The sequence below is a fragment of the Ranitomeya variabilis genome, chromosome 5, assembly GCF_051348905.1.
Source record: "Ranitomeya variabilis isolate aRanVar5 chromosome 5, aRanVar5.hap1, whole genome shotgun sequence".
NCBI classification, from domain to species: domain Eukaryota; kingdom Metazoa; phylum Chordata; class Amphibia; order Anura; family Dendrobatidae; genus Ranitomeya; species Ranitomeya variabilis.
Window position 1 is genome coordinate 87,084,869 of NC_135236.1, and position 20,175 is coordinate 87,105,043.

Consider the following 20,175-nt stretch of genomic DNA (forward strand, 5'->3'; position numbering starts at 1 on the left):
ACAGAGTGTGAGGGCTTCCTCTTTATCCCAGTTGGTGCCCTCAGATCATGATTGTGTGGTCCTGATGTTTGCGATTGGCAATTCGCGACCAAATAGCGGCCTTAGAGTCTGACGGCTGTAGTAATCTGTTCAGAAGTTAGAGGCATTTAGGTGGTAAAAATACACATTTTCATTTCTGTCATGTCACTTTGCATTAATTCCTGAAAAGCACCTGAAGGGTTAATAAACTACCTGACAGCAGTTTTCAATATGTCAGGGGGTGCTGTTTTTAAAATAGTATAACTTTTGGGGGTTTCCCAGTATATGGGACCCCTAAAGTCACTTCAAACATGGATAAGTCCCTAATAAAATAAATTTCCTTGAAAAAATAAAAAATTACTGCTACATTTTTAAACCTCCTAAAATGCTAACAAAATAAAATAACATTTTACAAATGATGCTGATGTAAAGCCGACATGTGGGTAATGTTATGTATTAATGTTTTGCTCTGGTATGACTATCTATCTGGATTAAAGGGATAATCATTCAAAGTTTGAAAATTGCAATTTTTTTTTAAATTTTTCTCAAATTTCTGATATTTTCTATAAATAAACACAAAACATATCGACCTAAATTTAACATAATCATAAAGTATAATGTGTCACGGAAAAAACACTGGGATTTGTTGAAGTGTTCAAGAGTTATTACCACATAAAGTGACACTGGTCAGATTTCAAAAATTTGGCTCCGTCACTAAGGGGTTAAAGGAAGGAAGGAGGCTGAGAAGGAAGGCCAAAAACATCTTTCTAAGAAATTATGACATTGGACTCAAGACCTCTGTCCCAATGGAGAAAAAGGAATGGAGCCCAGCAGGAGAGGGCAGCGAGTCAGCGACCCCAGACACCATGTGAATGGTGATCACCAGAAATGCCACTTTCTAGAAATGCTGCAAAGATGCTCAAAGGCAGACTGCTGCAGTGCAGACAGGGCAATGTTGAGGTCCCAAAGTTCCACTGGATGCCTGTAAGTAGGGTCACAATCAGCAACGTACTGTAGAAGGTTTTATCCTGTTTGCGAAAGGCCAGCATATTCTGAAAATGATGGAGCGCTGTCAACATTTATTAAAAGTCTACAGAGGGGTGGATAACCTTGTACCCACTCTATGGTTGTCCACAAAAACCCAGCAACCAGGAAGCCATTTTCCTCCAGTGCTGTCATTTTCCAGAACTGCAACCTCAATGGAGGCCCAGAATTATAAGATGTGTTGTGCTCAGAGACATGGCCAACGTAAGGGACGCTGAAATCGACCACCACTGCACAAAAGACAGAATTCAAGACTAGGCCAAGATACATCAGAAGACAGATTTTTCAAAGGTTTGCATCTGCTCCATCACAAATATGGAAGTCTCCACTTCTCAGCTGCCACTAAAGGCCTCAGAGATGAAAGAATAATGACATGGCCCCTTGCTCACCTGACCTAAACCCTATAAAGAACTTGTGGACTCTTCTTAAACGGGAGATTTACGATGAAGGAAAACAGTTGCCTTTCTGAACAGAGTCTGGGAGGCTCTGGTTTGCCGATGCCCAAAAAGTTGATGCGCAAAAGATTAAAAAACTGACAGACTCCATGGATGGAGCTTATGGCTGTTATTGAAAAGAAGGGCGGCTGTATTGGTCATTGAGAATTTAATGGAAATGTCCAAAATTTGTATTTTTGTACATTTTGAGGTGTTTGGCTATTATTTTCACTTGAACAGGTGAAAATAAACAATTGAGATGGGAAAATTCATATGTTAAATTTAGTTGCTCAATAATTCTGATAATCAAAACAAAATGTCATTTTTACTACCATCTTAAAAAGTCATATTTCCGGTTTAGTCACCTTTTGGATTGACAAATAGCACTGTAGTTGATCAATAATAAAATTAGTCATCAAAGACACAAATTGCCTGATAATTGTGCATAGAGTGTAAATCTGAAGCTTCTGTCACTCCAGCTCTATTCTTTACCCAGCACTTGATCCTCCTACTTTACTGACAGCCACTCTGCATTGGGAATTCAGGCAAAGGAGCTTCTATAGGGTATTGCCAAGTTCGGGAGACATTGCTTGTGGGTTTCTTTTTCTTTATCTTATTACTCCATGTGAAAATGAAAAACTGGAGGCTAAAAGTTAATTTTAGTGAACTTTAATTTTTCATTTTTTGCTTCCCAGTGCCATCAACTTTTGTTAAGCACCTGAGGGTCCGAAAGGGTCTCTACACCACTTTTTTGAAAACTGTACTCCTTAAGACATTTATCAAGTGGTGTAATGACTATTTTGACAAGTATCTTCAAAAAATATTTAGGTGGCAGATAGCAAAGAAATGAAAATTTTATTCTTTTCCAGTTTATTGTTTTTGATGTTGACTGTGGTGGCATAAGTGACAAATTAACTGTATTCTGTGGGTTAATGCAATTAATGAGATACCGAATGTATATTGTTTTATTTATGTTTTCTTATGTTGCATAATGAAAAAAGTACAAACATTGAAAAAATAAAAATATTCTTGAGTCGTCACTTTCTGGGAGACTTAACCGTATTTTTCTGTTGGCAGCATTGTATGAGAGATTCTGTTTTGAGGGATCAGTTGTAGATTAAAGTAATATTAGCAAAAAGTGGGGTTAAAACATAACCTTTAATACAGTGGCATGTAAAAGTTTGGACACCCGTGGTCAAAATAACTGTTATTGTGAACAGTGAAGCAAGTTGAAGATAAAATGATCTCTAAAAGGCCTGAAGTTAAAGATAACAGATTTTCTTTGTATTTCAGGCAAAAAAAAAATTGTCATTTTTTACATTTTAAAACTTACAAAAATGAAAATGGGCCAATGCAAAAGTTTGGAGATTTGCGTGCTCAGGTAATTTTGACCAAGGTTTCAGACCTTAATTAACCTGTTAGGGTTATGTTTTGTTCACTATCATCATTAGGAAAGGCCAGGTGATGCAAATTTCCCAGCTTTATAAAAGTGGAGTTCAAGATAAGATCTGGAAGACCAAGCAAAATGTCAGTGAGAGTTGCTTGCAGGATTGCTAGCTACTAATGGCCATATGTCAGTCTTGATCACAGCTACACCAATGATCCAGGTTTAATTTTGAAGCTCAGATCCACTTCTGTATCAGCTTAGGATCACTAGTGTTGCTGCTATGCAGGATGAGATATACAGTAGTCAGTTAAAATGCCACCTGGACTTCAGCTGGACTCACTGAAGGAGACATTGAGCTGCAGGAACTGGAGGGAGATGTTCAGATGTTTAATCCTCCATGTCCTTGTGTAAGATTAGGTGTTGTTCACTATGATGTTTTTCAATTAAATGCTTTAATGCCTGAGAAATTTGCTTATTATTTCCATGGTTGTGTATGTCGGAGACATGCTCCCTAATGTGAACCTATAGTTGGCGAGTGGTACAGCCGACGTGTTTTAAGTTGCAGTGGAGCACTCCACAACGTAAACAACAAAATTTGATTGGCAACTGATGAAAGTTTTAATGGGAAACTCGGTTTTGTTTGAAGAATCCAAAAAACTCTTACATTTCTTGGTATATGAACACGTTACAAGATTTCACGCCAAATTTAAAATAAATCCACTAATGGATAACCAATTCTTTTTGCTGTCTAGCTTAGTTTTTTACCTCACTTTGTACGAGAATTTGTGCTTTCCTTAGGACAACACAGTAAACTTTTTTTTTTTTATAACTGCCGCTGATTTCTTATCCGTTTCCAATATGGAGAGAATTTTGATAAACAATTTCTTAATGATAGCAAATTGGTCACTGTATTCCGAAGATAAAGTAATAGGTGTGAGACATCTATCTGTGCATTCTTCATTACTAGAGCATTTAAGCCTAGGTTTTTTATCAACAATGTTTTTCGCTCTTGTGAGCATCCATTGTTTATAGCCCCTGTCACTGAGTCTCCTATTAATTTTCATTGATTCATTTTCATATGTAGCTGAATTACAATTTATTTTAACTGTTGTGAGCTCACCTATTGGGATTGATTTGTTAGTATGCATGGGGTGGTGACTGCAGAACAATGTTTCTTTCCTAAAAGTTTCTGTAATGATTGGCCATTGATACCTGGTAGTTTTAAATCCAAAAATTCAATGTTGATTTTCTGTACATTGAAAGTCAATTTTAGATTAAATGGATTCAGATTCATACTGTATATTTAATGAATGATGGTATAGCAGATCCATCGGATGCTCAGATCAGGAGCAAATCATCGATGAATCTGCCATACCAGAATATACAGTCCAGAAATGGATTAGTGATATTGAAGATGTAGCACGCCTTCCACCAACTCATGTTTAAGTTGGCGACAGAAGGTGAATATTTAGCACCCGTAGAGTATTTTATTTGTCCTTGGCTACTGACTTGCCGCCCTGCAAAGATGTATAAGATAGATACTTATTGGGGAAAGCGTTAATTTACGCTCTCCTGCTTCCAGCCCTCTCCTCAATCACACTGGCTAAAGTCAGAAAGGAGGGAGGGGAATTTTAACAAGCAATATTTCAGCAGAAATCTAAGACTTAAATCTCAGCTTTATTGCTCATTCAGACATCCGAGCTCATACAGCTAATGCACGGACTGACCTCGGCTCTCCTGACCCAAGCGTGACATCTTCATGTTTTGCTATGAGGTTCTCACACTCTGGAGGATTGTGGCCAGTTCGTGCATTGTGGTCCGATCTTGGACTGATTGGCCCAGATGTCTGAATGAGTCCTTAAAACAAGACTGGAATTGCGGCTGTAGTTGTGACTCAGCCTGAAGTATCACAAGGTAAAGCTTGTTCACAAGACCAAATTATCGGTCAAAGTGCAGTCCGTGACAATAGCATTAAAAACAGCAGTAATTTCGACCAGTGGTGCCTAAATTTTTACAAGCCACTGTACAGCAGAGAAAACAGGGATTCTATTAAAACTGATTCAAGTGAGAGTTATGATAGTTGGAATCAGGGTCTTTGTCACTATATCATGCTGCTCTTAGATTCGATACCAAAAACCTGCTGACTGATTTCCTTTAAACTTAGATGCATTACAGCAAAACACAATGGTCGTAACTGATGGTTTTAAATAAACTTAAGTCATATTTATATATTTAGGTGGCTATTGAGGTGTGCACAGCTACAAAACCCTACTAACATAATATACTGTTCTCACAGCAGAGCGCGGCGTGGCACAGACAGATGCTTCACAGTTCTCCATATATGTAGACGACTACTGAGGTGTGCACAGCACAAAACCCTAATAACTAACAGTATAACTGTTCTGTATGACTGCTTCTTCCTGAGCAGGCAGATAAGCAGAGGTGTACTTACATTTGTAGCACTGCACTTTGTCCCTTCAGCCACCATTCCTTTATTAAATACAAAAGTTTTGCATTGGCCAAAGGTAACAAGGTAGCCTTGGATGTTAAGAGAGTCAGTACCGCCACTACAATACAGAAGTCCACACTTTACATCCCTGTAAGAAACAACAAAAGAAATGTATTAATGGCTTTGTAAAAGTTTTATTTGTTTACTAAAATTACTGACAGATGTGCAGCTTTTAATAAAAGTTGTTACAATGCCATTAAACTTATGTTTTAGACTGGCTCATGAAACGCCAGTGCCAATACCGCATAGTCATAGTCTAGTATTATATAGAGATACAGCACAGCTTGATTCGGATATCTGACCACTGAGCAAGGAAGACCAAAGAGGAAATCTCTTGTCAATAAATAGTTATCATAATACAGGTATGCAAAACTTGGGTTTATGAAAATTATTTCTAATTCAATGACTAACTCTTATGTTTTCTTATGCCTTGATTTAAAAAAAAACAAACCCTCTGCTTTTAACCATCACGTATGGATTTTGCACAAAACGCTGGTAAAACTATGTATAAGCAAGATGAACAATAACATTTTTTATTAAACTGTACACAATATTATATATAAAAATGTATTGAAAATTAATTTTGCAATTTTATTGGAAATAAAATTCTTGCGCCTTTTCCTTTTCTCTTCAAAGCTTTTCTTGATACCTTTTCTCTTATAGTAGACCTGAGAATCTTCTCTGTGAAGTATCCAGCAGTAGTCCCCAATCATGTTCTCGTTCCATCTCATTGATTTCCTGATTTAAGATTTATCTTTGCTCTTCGCTAACAGCACCAAGGTTTTCACGAAAGTAGTCCAAACAGGAATGTAAAAAGTGTAACTTCAAATGCATCACACAACCCAAAGCTTTGAAACATTTCAGAATGTTCTCCACAATGGGTTTAAATTTTGGATCTTTGCTATAACCTAGAAATTTCTTCATGACTTCTTTAAAAGAATCCCAAGTCTTTTTCTCAACAGCTTTCATCCTTGTTTCAAACACGTTGTCCTTCATGAGTTTCCAAATATCCAGACTGATAAAAATGTCTTCCTTCAGTTTTGCTTCTGACAATCCCTGCTTGGTGCACAGGTACTTAAAAGTCTCTCCTTCGTTCGGTAGAGCCTTCACAAACTCTTTTTTGCTCCAGTGATGAGTCCTATGCCAGATTTCCCATTCCCACAAAAAGCATGCATAAGCCATGTATCCTCCTTGCTGCCCAAGGAGCAAAGAGAGCGCTTTCAGATCACCACAAATTGATCATACTTGATACTTGTAGTTAAGTTTTTTGAAAATAAAGTCTAAATTCTGTGGTAGATTGCGGCTGCGAACATAGGTAGACACAGGTAGAACAAGCAAAATAAACACAGCCTTTTTTGCATAGCTGGAAAACCAAAAATAACATATAGCACAGCCCATGTGGCAGGGAGGATCCGCCTGCTCAAGGTAAACAACAATGTTCAGCTCTCTTTCACATAACCTCCGCTCTAGAGCTTTCGTCTCCAGGCACATTGAATACTGAATTATTCAGAAGGCTGACTATTTACCTTCTAAACCACACCATTGGGATGGAGATATGGTGAACAGCCTCCCACCCACTCTTCAGTTGTTCACTAAACCTAGCCCTTAATATGGCAGATAAACCCCTCTCAGCACTTAGTGTGCTGGAACATTTTTCTAGGTTCATATGACTGAAGCTAACAACCTCAGTGATACATATCTCCCCTCCAGTACTTTGCCAGTGACTTTGTCACATATTCCCCCCCTCTCCCTCTGACCAAAGCCAGGGGTTTTGGCACCTTCAGTCACAAAGGGATCTCTAGACAGGGCACCTGTGTTACTGGATAGCTTCCCGGGCCTGTGCTCCACATGAAAGCTGAAGTCCTAGAGCACTAGAAACCACCTAATCACCAGGGCATTTTTCCCCATTGTTTCCCTCATCCATCTCAGGGGTGCATGATCTGACACTAGCCTGAACTTCCTTCCTAACAGGTAGTACCTTAGCCTGTCAACTGCCAACTTAATAGCCAAGCATTCTTTCTTTACGATGGCTTAGCTATTTTCACAGCAGGAGAGTTTCCTACTTAGATATAGGATTGGATGTTATTCACCATTTATCTCCTGGGACAACATGGCTCCCAATTTTACCTCAGAGGTGTCCGTCTGGACCACAAACTCCCTACTGAAGTCAGGTGCTACAAAGACTGGCTGTTTACACAGGGCAAGTTGAACTCCTGGAACGCCATCTCCGCTTCAGAAGAGCACATGGCATCGATGACTTCGTGCCCTTAAGAAGGTCAGATAGGTGTGCGGTTATCATGGCGAGATTTGGGATAAAGCACCAATAGTATCCCACAATTCTCAGAAGCACCCTGACCTGTTTCTTGGAGATCAGTTGCAAACAGTCCACCTTTATTTTGCCCTTTCCTACAACATAGCCCAAGTATCTTGCCCTTTCCTACAGCATAGCCCAAGTATATTTCCTCTTCTTTCCCCATGTTGCACTTCTTTGGGATTATGGTAAACCCTGCTTCCCTCATCGAACCTATTACTGCCTGGAACTCCTGCAGATGACTTCCCCAATCCGGGCTGAAGATCACAATATCATACAGGTAAGCTGCAGCATACTTTTTGTGAGGGGCTAAGATCCGGTCCATGGCCCTCTTTAAGGTAGCTGGCATGCTGGTATACAGAGAGCAACCTTCAGGTGTACAGAAGGTTGTCTTTTCCTTGACATTTTGGAACAGGAGGACTTGCCAGTACTCTTTTGTTAGGTCCTGGGTGGTCATGTATCTGGCCTCTAAATGAGTTCATCGCCGCAGGGCATTGGATATGCGTCGAATTTGGACACCTCATTTAGCTTTCTGTAATTGTTACAACAAATGCCATTCTCCATCAGGCTTCAACACAAGGACAATACGGCTGAACCAGTCGCTCTTTGACTCCTCGATGACACCCAGGCTCAACATTTTACTCACCTGCTTCAAAATCAACTTGCAGCGGGCTTCGGGAATTGGATATAGGTTTTCGTTTACCTGCACATGCGGATCCGTCAGAATTTCGTGCTCAACAACACAGGACAAAAGAACGTTTCTCATCTTCTACTGGTTTATTTAAAAAGTACAGCATAAACCAGTGCAAAGTTCAGAAAAATAAACAAGGCCTCTTTGGTATAACAAGGATCTGACCGCTCAGGGTAAATAACAAGGTTCAACTCTCTTTCACATAAACAGCACTCTGAAGCTTTCGTCTCCAGGCACACCGAACTCTGAATGATTTAGAAGGCTGACTATTTATCTTCTAAACCACACCCCGGGGTGGAAATAAGGTGAATAGTCTTCCACCTACTCTTCAGCTCTCACTAAACCTAGCCCTTAACATGGCCGATTAACCCCTCTAAGCACTTAGTGTGCTTGAGCATTTTCCTAGGTTCATATCACCGAAGCTAACAACCTCAGTGACACACATCTCCCATCCAGTACTTTGCCAGTGATTTTGTCACAATTCTCATAGCTTTCCTTCAAGTGCACAGAGTCTCCACTCGCTCACATTTTACTTAATGTTACATTTTTCCATCAGCCCAGGAACATCTCTGCAATACACTAAAGCACAGTCTTGAGAAACATATGAAAGTAATTCCTTTTCTCTGCTTCTGTACCATGAATAAAACAATTCTAACCAATCTAATGACACCAAAATCACCCCAAAAAGACCATGCAAAGGGGTCAAATTATGGTGCAAGAAAATCCTATGGAATCAGTGTTTGTGAAAAAAGCCGTATGTGATGGAATTTTTGGGATATTTTTACTGATTTCAGTGATCAAAAGTATATGAAAATCATGTCTTACTTTTCAAACAATTTTACTTTTGCAGACCTGTGTAATTTACTGTGAATATTTAATGTACTAATTAAATTCAACATCAGGCATGGAAGACAGGTTTGATTTGAGCATCCCTCTTGTTAACTCTTGCCCATTTTGTACTTAAAGGATATCTATCATCAGAAAATGTGCTATTTAAATCAGGTTTTTGTGTTTAATTTATTTATTTATGTTTCACAATGTTTTTTCCCATATACTAATATAATCTGTATAAAAAAATAAATATGAGAAATCTTGCAATTTTTACACTGGCATGTGGAACTTTTTTAGACTGTAAGTTCCAGTCGTTTCAGGTAATGTGCATGTACATTTTCCTCAGATAGACTCCGACCCCATATTTTGATTGATGTATCTAATGAGCGTGTGCAAAGTTCCTTGTGAAGGGAGTTGGGATCAGGTACAGCTGTCATATCGGCTATTGTGATTGATGGACCCTGTGTTATCAGCCATTGTATCACTAACTTTGATGATAAAGAAACTGTTTAAAACTCTTCCTGAAAGGACAGTAAGTATAATTCTAATAAAGCCTTAGTATCCACTGTGAAATCTACAAGATTACTAATTTGTGTTTTTAAAAAATACCATTTTTTTTAATACATCTAACTAAAAAACCTGATTTAAACAATAGGTCATTTCATTTAAGTGAAACAATATTGGTGAGTGTTTATTAAGGTGTTTTTCAGCCCCCAACCAGTGACGCGATCGCACAATGTAGATTAGTATTTCCCAAACTTCAATTCTTACGGCCCCCAACACATCATTCATCATACTAAGGAAATCCTGAAAACATGATATGTTGGGGGCCTTGAAGTTTGGGAAACACTGATCTAGATGTTCCTTTGAAGTCACAGAAGTAACTACTGTATTTTATCACTTGTATTATATACTGTAATGTACCAGTATTGCAGTATATAGTACGAGAAATAAAATGATTGCATGTTCAAGTTCCCTATGGGATTGTAAGATAGAGTGAAGTGAAAAATTAAAAACGGCAATGGAGCAAAACACAATGCAAACCCCCCCCCAAAAGAAGAAAAATTATAATTTGATGGCAAGATTACAAGGGCTAATGATCAATAGTAATCGCTCTTATGCATGCTGGTTTGCCCGACCATCAAGCTTCGTGATGCGCCCTTCTTTTAAGAACAGGAAAACTGTTGGCAGTTCTTTTCTATCCCAGCCATGCCAAAGTGCATTAATGAATCATGACCGTGTGGTCAATTCATTTTTGCTCATTTTTTTTAATTCTTCATCATATTTTTTTTCTTTCTGCCACTTCACTGTACTGTATTTCCAAGCCAAACTAAACAAATCTGTTATTTTACTCCAATCTGATACCATACTCACGACTTCCCACATGGAAAGTATCTTTGCCCTTCTTTTCTGCAGTGTCCCCTTGGGGAGCCTTCTGTGTTAATTGAAAAACAGTCATCATATGCAGTGATGGCTCCTGAATAAAAAGAAGCTAAAACTGTAACTAAATCTGTGAATATATCATTCATTTTAGTAGTTATATGATGTTATTCTACATCTTGATGACATTTCTGGCACTGCCCTTTACTGTACTGTCACCAGGGACGTCCTAATACTGTAGCTGTGCCATCATCTAAGAAAGTGACAGACTGTAAACTCCAGGCTTCCTCCAACGTTACTCACCCGGACCCCAGATGTCAATACATTGGCTTCTCATTAGCGGACATTTTCCCATGTAACAGGCCCCATTTCCGTCCATGCATGGGAAGCCATTTACTCTAAAACTATCCTTTGGACACACCGGAGACTTCCCATCACACATATCGGTAAGGTCACACTCATCCTTGGCCGGTCTACAAATAGATCCCGCAGGTTTAATCTGTGGGGAAATCATATATAGCGTACAGGAATGATACATCCACGGTTACAGATTTGATTATTATTAAAACATTCACCTTTCTGACCCTACTCTACAATCTCATTGCAAGGGATACAAAACAAAACTAATTTTCCCATACAGGGCTGGTCTATGACCAACAAAGCAGCCCTGGAACAAAACCCCACCAACCCATGCAAGATGCAATTTGGTTCAGAAAATTTTGCTTTAGTTTGGAAGTTATCACTTGTCTGTGGGATAGGAAATTACCTCTCGATCACTAGTTCATCCAAATGGCAGCATTGCTCACAGACACTTCCTACTTCAACTTGTCTCTATCTGCCTAACTACAGGAAGTGATCTTTTCCTAACACTAAGCCACTCCCACTATGGGCTAGTCTCAAACATTAACACCATCCTTACCCTAATGTCACTATCTAACTACAGCCACTAACTATCTTACCTACCTTGTGTCATAACTTATGTCTTATCCTATATTGTACACTACCAATACTTCCCTTGATGAAGTCACACTCCTGAGTGGCGATACGCTTGGGGTCACTGTTATCCTTTTCTGCATATCCTTACAGGTCACCAACAGCATTAATATCTCTTCTCCCAACTTATTTGTGCCACCAGTATATTTTCTTTTGCTCTTGCTGTATGGGATTGATGTCTAAATATTGCACATACACTTTATTTTATTTTGCATGGTTGCACAGGGCATATATTTGTATGATCTGTTTTGGTATTGTCTACACTTAATGCTGCAGTACTGCATGGGCACTTTATTTTGCATTATTGTACAAGATACATACTTGCATATTTCAGGTACCCTACATATCTACTTACCAATTTTGCTTGGGCTTCTTCAATCTTAACAAATTATAGTGTCTTCTTATATTAAAGGAAAGCACCACTCTATATAAATCGCACACCACTAATAAATAATGAAAAAGGGAAAACTTTTATTGATACAAATGTTAAAAGCAATTAAAATGGCATAATGCCGTGAATCCCCCACTGGCCCGCCACAGAGATACAATCAATAAGCAGACACATATGACACACAATTGACCTGGTAAAGCGGGTAAATAATACAATATAATGCTAAGGGTCCGCACTCTCGTTGATAAATAAGATGGCGCGAGCAACGTGTAAAGTACCCTTCAAAAAGAAAAACAATAGCACCTGATCTAGCGGCCGATATGCACCTTCCCCTGACGAAGCCGTCCTTAGTGACGGCGACACGCGTTGGGTTTGCCCCCCACGCTGTGCCCTGCCTGCGGCGCTTGGTCCCTCTCATTGATTTCCTGGCACCTTTGGGCACTCTGCCTGTAGCCCTTTTTATCTGGCTGGACACATGTTCTGGTAGTGCCTTCTGCTGTGGTAACTATATCATTGTTTCAGGGTCTATTTATGTTTACTACCACTATATGTTGGTTATTTATATCCCCGTAGCATATCGGCCGCTAGATCGGGGGCATAGAACACTGTGGACCCTTTGCCGTTTCTGGTACTGGGGGCATATTGATTTCCCTACCAGGTGCTATTGTTTTTCTTTTTGAAGGGTACTTTACACGTTGCTCGCGCCATCTTATTTATCAACGAGAGTGCGGACACTTAGCATTATATTGTATTATTTACCCGCTTTACCAGGTCAATTGTGTGTCATATGTGTCTGCTTATTTATTGTATCTCTGTGGCGGGCCAGTGGGGGATTCACGGCATTATGCCATTTTAATTGTTTTTAACATTTGTATCAATAAAAGTTTTCCCTTTTTCATTATTTATTAGTGGTGTGCAATTTATATAGAGTGGTGCTTTCCTTCTTTTGTGTTGTTATAGTTATACACCATCTCTTTCGCACCCCGTTCATTATTGACATTATTGGTAGTGCGCTGGTTTTTCCCTTTTCTCTTTACTTCTTATATTAAAGGGCACCTGTCACCCCGTTTTTTCCATATGAGATAAAAATACTGTTAAATAGGGCCTGAGCTGTGCATTGCAACAGTGTATTTTGTGGACCCCGATTCCCCACCTATGCTGCCGAAATACGTTACCAAAGTAGTCGTTTTCGCCTGTCAATCAGGCTGGTCTGGTCAAAAGGGCGTGGTGTCTTCCCCCAGATCTTCCTTAGTTTTCCGTTGGTGGCGTAGTGGTTTGCGCATGCCCAAGGTCCCAAATCCACATCACAGGGGAGTGAAAAGATCGCGATGTGCTGTATTTCATTGGTGATCGGTGGGCGCGGCCATCTTCCTTTGGCCGCGCGTGCGCAGAAGCGGCGCTCTGCTGGCCGCGGCTTCAGGAAAATGGCCGCGGGATGCCGCGCGTGCGCAGATGGAGATCGCGGCGGGCCATTTTCCTGAAGCCGAGATGCGAACTCTGCTTCAGGAAAATGGCCGCCGCGATCTCCATCTGCGCACGCGCGGCATCCCGCGGCCATTTTCCTGAAGCCAACCAAAACACATAAAAAACTCTACTGTCTACAGCCAAGCTATCAGATACAATCGTATGTGTTCCAACCCCATGGATAGATACAAACACCTTGTTCGCCTCAGAAAGACCTTTTTGAATCAGGGCTACCATCCAAGAACAATTGAAAACCAGATCACAAGAGAAACTAGAATATCAAGGAATATCTACTGGATAACACAGTACACAGATATATATCTTTCCTGTATCCAAATGTAAGATAAACATTATCCAGGAGTCATTTATTAATTTGTATTTGCGCGCAGTCTTGCAGACATGGCAGATATTAAATACATCAATACTGACCCCTCTAAAGTCCAATGCCGCCTTTCTGTCAACAGGACATGAAAAGTGGTAATGTGCAGTGTATACAGTTAGGTCCATATATATTTGGACAGAGACAACATTTTTCTAATTTTGGCTATAGACATTACCACAATGAATTTTAAACAAAACAATTCAGATGCAGTTGAAGTTCAGACTTTCAGCTTTCATTTGAGGGTATCCACAATAAAATTGGATGAAGGGTTTAGGAGTTTCAGCTCCTTAACATGTGCGACCCTGTTTTTAAAGGGACCAAAAGTAATTGGACAATTGACTCCAAGGCTATTTCATGAACAGGTGTGGGCAATCCCTTCGATATGTCATTCTCAATTAAGCAGATAAAAGGTCTGGAGTTGATTTGAGATGTGGTGCTTGCATTTGGAAGGTTTTGCTGTGAAGTAAACATGCGGTCAAAGGAGCTCTCCATGCAGGTGAAACAAGCCATCCTTAAGCTGCGAAAACAGAAAAAAACAAGCCGAGAAATTGCTACAATATTAGGAGTGGCAAAATCTACAGTTTGGTACATCCTGAGAAAGAAAGAAAGCACTGGTGAACTCATCAATGCAAAAAGACCTGGGCATCCACGGAAGACAACAGTGGTGGAGGATAGAAGAATAATCTCCATGGTGAAGAGAAGCCCCTTCACAACAGCCAACCAAGTGACCAACACTCTCACGGAGGTCGGCGTATCAATATCATATCTACCATAAAGAGAAGACTGCATGAAAGTAAATACAGAGGGTTCACTGCACGGTGCAAGCCACTCATAAGTGTCAAGAATATAAAGGCTAGACTGGACTTTGCTAAAAAACATCTAAAAAAGCCAGCACAGTTCTGGAAGAACATTCTTTGGACAGATGAAACCAAGATCAACCTCTACCAGAATGATGGAAAGAGAAAAGCATGGCAAAGGCGTGGTACAGCTCATGATCCAAAGCATACCACATCATCTGTAAAACACGGCGGAGGCAGTGTGATGGCTTGGGCTTGCATGGCTGCCTGTTGCACTGGGTCACTAGTGTTTATTGATGATGTGACACAGGACAGAAGCAGCCGAATGAATTCTGAGGTATTCAGAGCCATACTGTGTGCTCAGATCCAGCCAAATGCAGCCAAACTGATTGGTCGTCGTTTCATCCTACAGATAGACAATGACCCAAAACATGAAGCCAAAGCAACCCAGGAGTTAATTAAATCAAAGAAGTGGAATATTCTTGAATGGCCAAGTCAGTCACCTGATCTCAACCCAATTGAGCATGCATTTCACTTGTTAAAGACTAAACTTCAGACAGAAAGGCCCACAAACAAACAGCAACTGAAAACCACCGCAGTGAAGGCCTGGCAGAGCATCAAAAAGGGGGAAACACAGCGTCTGGTGATGTCCATGAGTTCAAGACTTCAGGCAGTCATTGCCAGCCAAGGATTTTCAACCAAGTACTAAAAATGAACATTTTATTTAAAATTATTGAATCTGTCCAATTACTTTTGGTCCTTTTAAAAACAGGGTGGCACATGTTAAGGAGCTGAAACTCTTAAACCCTTCATCCGATTTTAATGTGGATACCCTCAAATGAAAGCTGAAAGTCTGAACTTCAACTGCATCTGAATTGTTTTGTTTAAAATTCATTGTGGTAATGTCTATAACCAAAATTAGAAAAATGTTGTCTCTGTCCAAATATATATGGACCTAACTGTATATTCAGAATAATTCAAAAACTGAAAATTGCATCAAGTATGTATAGCAGAAATCACCTATGAACATCTCCCGATCACATGACGGAGGTGCGTCCATGGCCAGGATTTGTGATGTGCTTCTGGCCAGTGTGTGTTAAATCCCACTGTCAGAGATTGAAAGCGGGATTTAAGAAATTAACATTCGTGGGCGGAGCATCGCTCCACCTGCGGCTGTTAGAGGCACTTGATGGCTGATTAAACGATGCTTGTGAGCCTGCATTAAAGGCAGGGACACGAAATTTGACTTAAATATACATCAAAGTGCCTCCATGGATTAAATTATAGGGGACTTATCCTGATACGCAATCTCCCCTCCACTGTCCCTATATAATATCGCTGTTCCCCTATGTGGCATATAAGGAGCATTACTACGTCATTCTTTTGCTTGACTTTATACACTCACCTTACAATCTTGGCAGCACAGATCACCATCGTCACACTGACATCCTGGCTTCAGCGTACAGGTCTGAGCATCACAGCAGATACTTGTACATTCCTAGCCAAGACACAACATAACGTTAATAAAGGCTGCTGTGGCCATATATATTCCATCGTCACTCAGTGTTATGTCTTTATTCATCATTGCCATAGACACTTTTCAGTACCCTAGTCATGTTCTCTGTGCCTCAGTTTCTGGTGACCTCAGCTTTGCTTTCATTGTATGGGATCCTTCATGGTTGAGTTCTAGAAGGTAAGATCCTGTCCTCACCAAGGGAAGGTCACGTACATGTATGGCTTGTTACAATGACAGTACAGGAATCAGCTCTTTTTTATCATGTGGAGCCTTCCACCTATGTGACCTGACAACCGTTTCCTTCAGGATCCCTGACAACCATGTGGACTAACAGCCTCAATGTTTAAGGTGGTTTCGCAGATAGGGTGAAACTAGTCAAAGTCTTTTTGTCAGCTTTCTGGCTTTAAAAAAAAAATTGCAAATATTTGTTCATCAGGCAAAGGCACACTATAAAAATTGATATAATTTTTATGCCAGGTTCATCACAGAAGGGGGAAGAATGCGGTCCCTGAGAATCTGCTCGGGGGCCTGATAAAAGGTCATCGGGGCCGTAAATGGCCCTGGGGCCTGAGGTTCCCCACCACTGGTCTAGTTCATTGGATTTTTGTACAGGATTGGGTATACAATCTGCCACTTGACATATGATGGGCTAGATCCTTTCCTAGGGTGCAAGGAAGCTCAGTTTAGAGCCAGAAGGAGAAAAAGAGCAATCCCCAAATTAAAAAAGTTTATTTAACAAAGGAAATAAAGTCTGAGCTGTGTCCCCCAATGTATTCAATGAGAAAGGGATTTTACTGTATGTGCAAAAATACAATTTTTATGTCAATATCATTGGGGGACATAGGACTGTGGAAAGTCCTAGAGCAGAAACAATGAGTTGGAAAAACAAGAGCTGACGATGTGGCCGCCTAGCAGGAAGCAGCCCACAGCAATTTACGTACTAAGTTCACATCAGGAGCCATAAAGTGGATATGGTAGAATTTTGCAAAGGTGTGAACAGAGGTCTGATGCATGACAAGTTTGGTTCTTATGTCTTCCGACAGTTCTCTTCTCCTCTGTCTGATCTCCATACATAGTGTGGCACACTGTGCAAAGATTGCGTCAACTTCTCCCCTTTTTATCTAGTTTCAGGTGTGATTTTCATATTGCCCACACCTGTTACTTGCCACAGGGGAGTTTAAACAAACATCACATGCTTGAAACAAAGTTGTTTACCCACATTCTTGGAAAGGTGCCAAACAATTTTGTCTCGACCATTTTTGGGGGTTTGTGTGAAATTATGTCCAATTTGCCTTTTTGTCTTTATTTTCATTATTCCAATACAGACAAATGAAATGAAGATGTGTATAACAAAACATGTGTAATTGCAATAATTAAATTCCTTTTCTGGAACGATTTCAAGGGTGCCAACACTTTTGGCCATGACTGTATATGTAATTGGGTTAACAACAGGCTCATTGATAGGAAGCAAACGGTGATTATGAATGGAACAAACTTGGATTGTTGGATTGGGTCACAGTTAAAGGCGAGGAACCATAGAGATCCCTATTCTTTTTTGCATATTTATTACTGCTTTACATTATTTATTAAACTAAGATGCTCATGTTCAGTTTTGTAAATTTTTGTCTAGCGGCATTACATCAATATGTGCTTTTTGGATGCGCGGTTCATGTCTTTTTCTAAAGCATTGGCATATTTATTAATGACTTTGTAGAGGGCATAAAGTAGGATTTCAATATTTGCTGATGATACTAAACTCTGCAAGGTGATCAACACTGAGTAGGATAATTTAATATTACAGAGGGACTTATGTAAGCTGGAGGCCAAGGCCGCGTTCACACGATCAGCATTTGATCAGTATTTTATCTCAGTATTTGTAAAGGCTGAGTCACACATAACGATATCGTTAACGCTTTTGGTGACGTAGCAACGATCCCGCTAACGATCTCGTTATGTGTGACAGCGACCAATGATCAGGCCCCTGCTGGGAGATCGTTGGTCGATGGGAATTATCAGGACCATTTTTTGGTCACTGATCACTCGCTGTCATCACTGGATCAGCGTGTGTGACACCGATCCAGCGATGTGTTCACTTGTAACCAGGGTAAATATCGGGTTACTAAGCGCAGGGCCGCGCTTAGTAACCCGATATTTACCCTGGTTTACCGGACGTAAAGCAGAGCACAGCGGTGACGTCACCGCTGTTACTGCCAGCGCTGACACAGTCAGTGCAGGGAAGCTCTCGGCAGCAACGCGTGCATTAGCAGCGGTCCTGCCGAAAGCAGTTTTAACCCTGTGGACGCCGGGGGACGTGACAGACATCAGAATGTGAGTATGTAGTGGTTTTTTTTTACTTTTACAATGGTAACTAAGGTAAATATCGGGTTACTAAGCGCGGCCCTGCACTTAGTAACCCGATGTTTACCCTGGTTACCCGGGTGCTGCAGGGGGACTTCGGCATCGTTGAAGACAGTTTCAACGATGCCGAAGTCGTTCCCCTGATCGTTGGTCGCTGGAGAGAGCTGTCTGTGTGACAGCTCCCCAGCGACCACACAACGACTTACCAACGATCACGGCCAGGTCGTATCGCTGGTCGTGATCGTTGGTAAGTCGTTTAGTGTGACTTAGCCTTAAGTCAAAACCAGGAGTGGATCAATCAGAGGGAAAGTACATTAGAAACATGTCACCACTCCTGTATTTATCACCCACTCCTGGTTTCGGATTACAAATACCGAGGTATGCAAATTGTCTCTCCAGAGAGGAAGAGGACTAGAATTCTAGTGCCATCTATTGGAGGTAGCAATCCTAACAGTCAATGTCGACCCTTTAACGAGCCTTGTCACATGACTTAGGATAATAGCCAAACCAGAATCTCAATTTGCAGACACTGTGTTTCGGGGTACTGCCCCTCATCAGTGCAAAGTGGAGATCTGGTTTGGCTGTGTGAGAGGCGTCTGACCGTGATCCAAGAAGTATCGTTTCATGTCACTCTCCGCAAGGAGAAACGATACTTCATCTTTTCTGACCTGCTTTGTTTTTTTTTTACAAAATTTATTTTTTTCTCTAGAATTATTTAATGCGTCATACCCACCCTCTTCCTTTAATTCCCTAAATGTTCTCTTTTTGTCCTTTATTGTGCGCCTAACTGCTCTTTTTAGCCAGATGAAAACTTAGAAAGATGGAGCCAAAAAGTCTGCCTATAATAAATATATAAAAAAGTCTTTATTGTTACATAATACAACAACATTTAGTAAAATATTTTTCCATCAGAATTAATAGTAGTACAGAACAACAGGTAGATTGTAAAGGACTCAGGCAGAGCGAGTCTGGGAGTCAACACAAGACATTATAGTAAAAGGAACGGGGGAAACATGTTCCTGAGAAATATACCCATCTACTATATAATTGTCTAAGGGTCACTTCCGTCTTTCTGTCTTTCTTTCTGTCTGTCGCGGATATTCATTGGTCGCGGCCAGCCAGTGAGCAGAGACAAAAGGGCAGGGGAGGCCAGGAAGTATGCAGAGCGAGTCCTCACCCACTCCGTACAGTCCCGGCCAGAAGCGCTGCAAAGGGGGCGGAGTCGCCATGAGGAAGGCGGAGCCGGACGGGACCATGGGCGCTGTTGGGCCTACCGCGGCCAAAAGCCAGGGACTAAATTAGCGGCTGCGGTCAGTGATGACGGCCGTTATCATTGATGACGGCCGCGACAGCAGAAACAGCGCAGCACATGCGGCGGTGACAGCTGCGGACGGAAGGTGAGTATATACTATGTGGCTGTGCAATATACTCTGTGGGCTGTGCTATATACTACGTGGGCTGTGCAATATACTCCGTGGCCTGTGCTATATGTTATGTGGCTGCTATATACTCCGTGGGCTGTGCTATATACTACCTGGGCTCTGCAATATACTCCGTGGCTTGTGCTATATGCTACGTGACTGGGCAATATACTACGTCGCTGGGCAATATTCTACGTGGCTGGGCAATATACTACGTGGACATGCATATTCTAGAATACCCAATGCGT

General features: G+C 40.8%; 1 protein-coding gene across 1 annotated transcript in view; it reads right to left on the bottom strand.

Moving 5' to 3' along the window:
* The window catches only part of LOC143773362 (zinc metalloproteinase-disintegrin-like berythractivase), a 120,418-nt gene that overhangs the window by 25,822 nt on the left and 74,421 nt on the right, over positions 1-20,175 (bottom strand). The window contains exons 14-17 of the mRNA XM_077260838.1: positions 16,038-16,130; positions 10,909-11,104; positions 10,600-10,702; positions 5,336-5,480 (exon numbers count right to left, since the gene is read on the bottom strand). Of these exons, the coding sequence (XP_077116953.1) occupies positions 5,336-5,480; positions 10,600-10,702; positions 10,909-11,104; positions 16,038-16,130 (537 nt within the window). The remainder of the gene's footprint in view (positions 1-5,335; positions 5,481-10,599; positions 10,703-10,908; positions 11,105-16,037; positions 16,131-20,175) is intronic.